The sequence below is a fragment of the Cebus imitator genome, unplaced genomic scaffold (genome assembly GCF_001604975.1).
Source record: "Cebus imitator isolate Cc_AM_T3 unplaced genomic scaffold, Cebus_imitator-1.0 Scaffold254, whole genome shotgun sequence".
NCBI classification, from domain to species: domain Eukaryota; kingdom Metazoa; phylum Chordata; class Mammalia; order Primates; family Cebidae; genus Cebus; species Cebus imitator.
In genome coordinates this window covers 2,956,869-2,965,054 of record NW_016107569.1, presented here as the reverse complement: position 1 = coordinate 2,965,054, position 8,186 = coordinate 2,956,869, and the positions used below count along the sequence as shown (strand labels likewise).

The window sequence follows — 8,186 nt, the reverse complement described above, 5'->3', positions numbered from 1 at the left end:
TTGACCAGGATGGTCTCGATCTCTTGACCTTGTGATCCACCCGCCTCGGCCTCCCAAAGTGCTGGGATTACAGGTTTGAGCCACCGCGCCCGGCCCCAATTTTTGTATTTTTAGTAGAGATGCGGTTTCACCGTGTTGGCCAGGCTGGTCTCAAACTCCTGACTTCAAGTGATCTGCCCACCTCGGCCTCCCAAAGTGCTGGGATGACAGGCGTGAGCCAACACGTCTGGCTGCATGATTTTAATAAGTAACTGGGCATTCACTATGTGCCCTACTCTGTGCTGAGCTCTTCGCAGGCTTTATCTCACGGAATCCTCATGGAGAGGTAAGTGCTGTTATCATCTGTATTTACAGAAGATGCTGACTCAAGGAGCTGGTAAATGACCTGCCCAAATCACACAGCTGCTTGGTTATTCAGCAGCGTTGGCCTCATGCAGAGCCTGTGCTCCTAACCTTGACACTGCCTTGTCTTCTCTTCTTGGGGAGCAGAGATGCCCAGAGCTAGGAATCTAGAGTTCCAGGTTCTGGTCCTGGCTCTGTGAGCAACTTGCTCTCTGGTCTCAGACCAGGGCCTTTCCTTTCTCTGGGCCTGTTTCCTCCTGTGTCCAGTAAGAGGGCCAGACTAGGACTTCCAGGGGCCCGTCCTGTTTGGGCATGCTTGGTAGGCACTCAGACCTTCCAAACAACTACCAAATCTAAAACCTGCTTCGCTGAGGTTTGGCCCAGAGGCTGCAAATTGGGGACCACAGGCCGATTCCAGCCCACAGATGCATTTTGTCTAGGCCTCAGCATTTAAGAAAAATCTTAAGATTCCACATAACTATCCAGATTACTAAGCTTCCCCGAATGAGCATACAATGGACAACACAGGGCCTACACTCTAGCATGGTGGCCACCGGCTAGAGCTGCCTTACAGGCTCAGTGTTGTCCCCTGTTCTCACTCACAGCATTACCTGACTGGTTTTGGCAGTCATTTGAGTTTGTGACCCTGATGTACCCTAACCCCAACTACATACACGGACAAACCAAGGCCCAGAGAATAGAGCTCTTTCCTAAGGCCACCCTGGAAGTCCGTGGAGCAAAGCTAGTGCTCTTTCACTAACATTTTGCTGCCTCGTTTTGTAAGCTGTAGGAGGGAGCCTGGGAAAAGGGAGGTGCCTCCATTGAGTCCCAGAGGAATGTTTCAATACTCTCCTCTAAGGGAAAGGACTTGGCAGCAATTCTCAAGCAGAAGCTTCAGCAGAGCTCTGCTTCTGGCCCTGGTGGACTAAGATTCTCACCTCCTCTGATGTCCTCCTAAGCTTGGGGAGAAAGGGAGAGCCTCGTCCAGCCTCAGGAATCTTGCTGTGCTATCTTCCTAGTGATGCAAAACGTTTTATCCGTTCACTATCTGTGTAGTGTACACTTCTGGGAGGGACACAGTGCAGGATGGACTCCCAAATCCGCTGACTTCCTGCTTCTTGTCAGCCCCCTGTGCTAGCCTTGGGGGATGGGGTAGGGAATGAGGCAGTCCCAGAGCCTGTCCTCCCAGAGAGCCATTTTACCTCTTAGGAAACTCTCCCAGCCCCTGTGGATCTTACCTACCTTGGGAAGGACTAGAATGTGGAAGGGTCTTACGAAGAATCCCTTGACAAGTTCCTGGTGCTGCTCAGCCCATCCTTCTCTACAGGCACCTCCCAGTGGGGACACCGGAGGCAGGGTGGGGTTGCCTAAACAAGATCCAGCTCAAGCAGGATCTGATCCTGCCCCCACCCCCAGTAGTTCCTATCCCTCTGCTCTTTCCCTCAGGGGGTTCTCCTCCAAGTGAAGACTGGAAAGCAAAGGTCACTCTGGTTGCCAAATATAAATCCATGGTTTGCCCTGCTTTTCGCTAAGACTGGTCTTTGGTAAAATGACACTTTCCCTTACTGATTGCTCATCGTGGGTGGGCTCTAAGCTGGACCCTCACAACACCCTGAGAGGTGCAGGATGTCATTACTCCCATCTGCAAGAGAATTGAGGTTGACTTGTTAAGTGACTCACCCAAGGTCACACAGTTAATAAGAAGCTGTGCGGCCAAGGATTCTGACCAGATTAGTTTGAACCAGAGATTAAAGTTAACCATCACACTTTACAACCTCCAGCGTCCTCTGAGGCTGCAGGGTGAAAGAGGGGAGCTCTATAGCACACTCAGGTGTGCTCAGCTGAGTTGCTGGACTATCCCTTAAGACTCTTTTCTTTTTAAATATCAGCAAAGCTGGGCGTGGTGGCTCATGCCTATAATCCCAGCACTTTGGGAGGCTGAGGTGGGCAGATCACCTGAGGTCGGGAGTTGGAGACCAGCCTGACCAATATGGAGAAACCCCATCTCCACTAAAAATACAAAATTAGCTGGGGGTGGTGGCACATGCCTGTAATCCCAGCTACTCAGGGGGCTGAGGCAGGAGAATTGCTTGCACCTGGGAGGCAGAGATTGCGGTGAGCTGAGATCGTGCCATTGCACTCCAGCCTGGGCAACAAGAGCAAAACTCCATCTCAAAAAAATAAAAAAATAAAATAAAAATCAGCAAAACTAGAACCAGGAAAGCTCTGCTTTTTTATTTTAAATCGGAATCAACTGAAAAATCAAATCTGCTTTTCACAACTTGGCTCTTCATTCCCAAGTAGCTGTCTGCTGTGGGGACTGTTTGCCTGCCCCATGTCTGTTTCCTCTGTCACTGCTGCTGCACTGTAACAGCTAGGCCATCAGCAATATCAGGAGGTAGAGAGGCAGAAGAAGATTGTCTATCTGTGTGGTGTATGCTTCCAGGAGGGACACAGTGCTGATGGATCCCAAAATCCAAGCGTAACTGTAGTTAAGGTCCACTCCACTGTCAAAGATTAAGATCAGAGCTACAGAAATGATCTGCGCAAATATAGATGTCATTGTCCCCTCAAAAGTCTTTTTGGTTCCAGGCCAGCGGATCTCCCCCATGGTCCCACCGAAGATGGAGGCCACAGTATCACCCACACCCACAGCCAGGACACCGGCATAGGGGACGAGGGCTCTGGCTCCCCCCAGGCTACCCTTCTCTGTGCAGGGTCTGGGGATCAGCCAGATGGGAAGAGACATGCCCAGGAGCAGGTAGATGTGTGTCAGAATGAGTGGTCCATTGTCTCGTTCATCCAGAAAAAGGGACAGGAGGCTCCGCAGAGTGTGACCCAGGGGCTTGATGCGGAAGTAGCGGACATACTCGAGGAAGATAAAGACTGCCAGACATACAGTGGCGGCTACATAGAGCAGTGGCCGGTCAAAGATGATACCTGGGATGTAGGTGGCTACCACAATGAGGTGGAAATACTTTCGGGCAATGGTGGGGGCCTGGTGCTTCTTGGACTCAGATGATGACCGCTTGGCATTCTGATATAGCACTACCAGGCAGGCCAAGGTGGCCAGCAGAGACCAATAGGCTAGGAGGTAGATCCGGGTATCTGTCTGGAAGAGGAACTGAAGAAGCCAGAGCAGGGGGTTCCTGCGGATGAGCCGGTGAAGCCAGGGTAGGACCACACCAAGGCCCAGCACACAGGTCATGAGGTGGAAGAAGATAGAGGAGGCCCAGGTGCCTGAGTCCATGAAAACAAAGAGAGTGCTGAAGAAGATGCCCATGAGTACCATCCCTACTACCACCACCAGCAGGAAGAAGTCCATTGGATCCCCCTGGCTTTCCACCAGTGTCAGAGAGCGCTTGATGAGCTGGTTGAGGACAAAGCTAATGCCACCCAATACCAGCAGCGCTTCGCCAGGGGTGAAGCAGCGGGGCAGCAGGTACAGCAGGATCATGTTGAGATAAACGAAGATCAGCAGGACTTCCAGGACTTCGATCACCTCCCCCACACTCAGCGAGTGCTTCATGATATAAATGATAACACCTCCAGCCAAGCCCAAGATGACACAAGTGTTGGTTGGCACCGGGCGAGTGATGCCCAGCGCCAACACTGATGAGAAGAGGGCCACTGCCATGCCAGTGGCTGCGACCACAATGCCAAAACGCTCGAAGAACGGGTTCCCCGCAGCCTGGCACCGCTCTTTCATGACTAGTCCAAACAAAGGCATGACCATGGAGGCGGGCAGTAGGCCACTGTTTGCGGACATTCGGAACTGAAAGACGGCGCTCCCCTGCTGTAGCAGCCGGTCCCACTTGTATTGGACGTAGAAGGCCTGCACTGCGAGGGCCACGGAGCACCACGAGTATCGGTCCCATACGGCTGCGTGGATGCTCAGCACCACTGCAAATACTACTGCCGTCTCTGCCAGCACCGATCCACTCAGCGGAGCCCCAGGCCCCGGGGCCGGAGATGGGCACTCTCGGGTCATGTCTCTAGACCTGGGAATTCGCGGAAGCAGCAGTGACTAGGGACGCCCTAGACTTCGGGCCGCTCGGCCCCGCCAAGCAGAGGGAGGCACCTTCACCCGGCCAGCAACCTTCTCCCGCCGTTCTCCAGCAGCAAGGAGGGAGCTCCACGGCAGGTCACTCTGCGGCCTGGGAGCTGGCGCCCGGCCACCCCCAACAGCCTCCAACCTACGGCGTAGACGTCGCCACTCCACAGCCTTCCTCACAGCTACAGCCGCCCCCGCTGCCGGATCCTCACCTCTTTGGGCCTCGCCATCTTGGCACCGCCCCGCGCCAACGTCACGTGACGAAATCCCCGCCTACGCGGCCGGACCGGGGGCGAGCGGTCATGTGGGCACGGCGTCTGGGGGCGGGGTTAGGGCGCGCGCGCGCTCGAAGATGGCGGCGGCCGCCGGCGGGCCGTGTGTGAGGTGCGGAGCGGGTCGAGTGGACCGGGGTGGCTGTGAGGCGCGGGGGTCAAAGCAGAGCGGAAGCGGGGCGGGAATTGGAGGCGGGATGTGGCGACGGTGGCAGGGTCAACCCCAGCTGGGTGGACGCGCGCTGAGACGGTAGGCAGTTACGTCCAAACGGTCCCAGCGCGCGGGGATCTGAAGAGTCTTTTTCAGGAAGGGGGCCGGCTCTTCACCCCTTCTCTCCGCGCTCGGCTTCCCATCTCCTCACCCAGGGGCCTTTGCCTTTCTCCCCTCTCGCCTCCGGCGCGTTCCTTGGCGCCCCATCCGCGCTTCTTCGTCCGGCAGTGACGCTCCCTCGAGGCGCGACTGGGCGCTTCGCGGTCGCCTGGGGGACCCCCCCCACCCACGTCCCTGCTGCAGGCTCCCGCTGTCCTGCCCCGGCGTCGGGTGCGCCCTGCTGGCTCCCCAGCCTGTCCCCAGCGATCTGCTCTTGTTAGGATTCTTTTTCGCGTTGCGCCGAGCCACGCTTGCGGTTTCTGCCCTCTCTCCGCGCCTGGAATCCTTCTTTTCTTGCATTGACTCAGTCAGCCAGCATGCTCAGATCCTCCGAGAGATTTCAGGGACTGAACTAGGCTTTAGGGACAAGAAGATGAAATATTATATACGAAACTACAAATCTCACAAAGTGCTTTCTAGAGCCAGACCCTGGTGGAGCGCTTCCCATGAGTTATCTCATTCAATTCTCACAACTCCGAAAGGCGCCTTCTATTTCGCAGATGACTCAGAAGTCCAGCTCAGAGCTAGCCAAGTGATAGAGGATTCAGGCTGAAGTCTGTGACTCCAGTGCTATAACCAGACCACCACGCCTCCTTCCGTCTTCCACATTGCAGCTTGAAGGTCTTCGTGCGTACCACCACCCTCCCTCCTTAAAATTAAACATCCCTGTCGCTTATCCTTCCCTGTGCCAGCAGGGTTTTCCCCACTTTTTTTTGTTGTTGTTGAGACGGAGTCTCGCGCTGTCACCAAGCTGGAGTGCAGTGGCGTGATCTCGGCTCACTGCAACCTCCGCCTCCTGGGTTCAGGCGATTCTCCTGTCTCAGCGTCCCCGAGTAGCTGGGACTACAGGCGCAGGCCAGAACACCCAGCTAATTTTTGCATTTTTAGTAGAGACAGGGTTTGGCCATGTTGGCCAGGATGGTCTTGATCTCTGGACGTCGTGATCTGCCCGCCTCGGCCTCCCAAAGTGCTGGGATTACAGGCGTGAGCCACTGCGCCCTGCCGTTTTCCCCACTTTTTTTGCTATGCTGTTCACTGCTGTATTCTCTCTCATTTTTTTTTTCCCCGGAGACAGGTTCCTGCTCTGTTGCCCAGGCTGGAATGCAGTTGTGCAGTATCGCCCACTGCAATATGACTCACTCCTGGGCTCAAGCAATCCTCCCATCTAAGCCTCCAGAGTAGCTGGGACTACAGGTGTGTACCACCACACCTGGCTAGTTTTTAAAAAATGTTTTCTTTGAGATGTGGGTCTTGCTATGATGCCCAGGCTGGTCTCAAACACCTGAGCTCCAGTGATCCTGCTGGCTTTCCATAGTGCTGAGATTATAGGTGTAAGCCACCGCACCCGGCCACCACTATATTCTCAGCACACAGAACACGTATAGGCTCTCAGTAAATATTTATTACACCTATTGCCCATGCTGTCTGGTACCACTTTGTTCACCTCTTAGCTGGAAGTGAGACCTCTTTGGAATTTCCACCGGACAAGGAATGAACTTCTTGAAGATCAGTTTGCTTTTTCCGCCCCTGCCCTGCCGTTTTCTGCCAGCAGTGTTGGGGCAGTGTTGTCACTACTGTTCCTTCCTTTTTTTTTTTTTTTTTTGAGACAGAGTTTTGCTGCTGTTGCCCAGGCTGGAGTACAGTGGCGTGATCTCAGCTCACTCTTCAGGTTCAAGTGCTTCTCCAGCCTCAGCCTCTGGAGTAGCTGGGACTACAAATGTGCATCACCATACCTGGCTAATTTTTTTTTTTTTTAGACAGAGTCTTGCTCTATCTCCCAGGCTGGAATGCAGTGGTGCGATCTTGACTCGCTGCAACCTCCACCTCCTGGGTTCAAGTGATTCTCATGCCTCAGCCTCCCACATAGCTGGGATTATAAGGCATTTGCTACCACATCCGGCTCATTTTTTTATTTGTATTTTTAGTAGAGACGGGGTTTCACCATGTTGGCCGGGCTGGTCTTGAACTCCTGACCTCAGGTGATCCACCTGCGTCGGTCTCCCAAAGTGCTGGGATTACAGGTGTGAGCCACCATGTCCAGCCTGAATACTGTCTTGTTATCAGAAAAGTGACTAATAATTCCAGTGTGCCATGTGGGAGTGCTGTTGATTGAGCAGAATTGAAGTTGGTGTTAAAACATTAACCCTTAGGAAAAAGATGTATAAAGTTTAGGTGGGTTTAAACCTCTTTTGATGAGAAAATCCTGAAAGACAACTTTTTATTTTATTTATTTTTATTTATTTATTTTGAGACAGAACCTTGCTATTGTCGCCTGGGCTGGAGTGCACTGGCTCAGTCTTTGCTCACTGCAACCTGCATCTCCTGGGTTCAAATGATTCTCCTGCCTCAGCCTCCCAAGTAGCTGAGATTACAGGCACCTGCCACCATGCCTGGCTAATTTTTTGTATTTTTAGTAGAGATGGGGTTTCACCATGTTGGCCAGGCTGGTCTCCAACTCCTGACTTCAAGTGATCACCTGCCTCAGCCTCCCAAAGTGCTGAGTTTATAGTTGTGAGCCATCGCATCTGGCCCACACTAGCTAATTTTGTATTTTTTGTAGAGACAGAGTTTCGCCCTGTTGCCCAGGCTGGTCGTGAATTCCAGGGCTCAAGTAATCCTTCCGCCTTGGCCTTCCAAAATGCTGGGATTACAGATGTGAGCCACCATGCCCAGCCTGTTTTTTAGTTTTACCTTGTAGTTAACATAGCTTGCATTCTTTTTTTTGTGTGTGTGATAGAGTCTTGCTCTGTCGCCAGGCTGGAATGCAGTGGCACAATCTCGGCTTCAGGTGATTCTCCTCCCTCAGCTTCCCGAGTAGCTGAGATTACAGGCACATACCAACCATGCCCAGCTGATTTTTGTATTTTTAGTAGTTAAGGGGTTTTACCATGTTGGTCACGATTGTCTTCATCTCTTGACCTCTTGCTCCCCCACCTTGGCTTCACAAAGTGCTGGGATTGCAGGTGTGAGTCACCCTGCCCAGACATAGCTTGTAGTCTTTTTGGGAAATGTTTAGGATATTTTAGGACCTTTTCATCTATTCTCTGTCTGTAGATAGGCTTTCTAAGTAGTGTTAATTATGACAGATTACTATTCTAGGTGATGGTTTAGGATCTCACCAAATACAATCTCTGTCCATTTAATATAT

General features: G+C 52.7%; 2 protein-coding genes across 2 annotated transcripts in view; one reads left to right on the top strand and one right to left on the bottom strand.

Moving 5' to 3' along the window:
• Nucleotides 1-2,555: 2,555 nt before the first annotated feature.
• DOLK (dolichol kinase) lies at nt 2,556-4,642 on the bottom strand. The gene has a single exon (XM_017499134.2). The coding sequence runs from the start codon at nt 4,331-4,333 to the stop codon at nt 2,717-2,719; it is 1,617 nt and encodes a 538-aa protein (XP_017354623.1). The 5' UTR covers nt 4,334-4,642; the 3' UTR covers nt 2,556-2,716.
• A 64-nt stretch (nt 4,643-4,706) lies between these two features.
• The window catches only part of NUP188 (nucleoporin 188), a 63,429-nt gene continuing 59,949 nt past the window's right edge, over nt 4,707-8,186 (top strand). Inside the window, exon 1 of the mRNA XM_017499132.2 lies at nt 4,707-4,780. Coding sequence (XP_017354621.1) covers nt 4,749-4,780 — 32 coding nt within the window. The 5' untranslated portion in view covers nt 4,707-4,748. The remainder of the gene's footprint in view (nt 4,781-8,186) is intronic.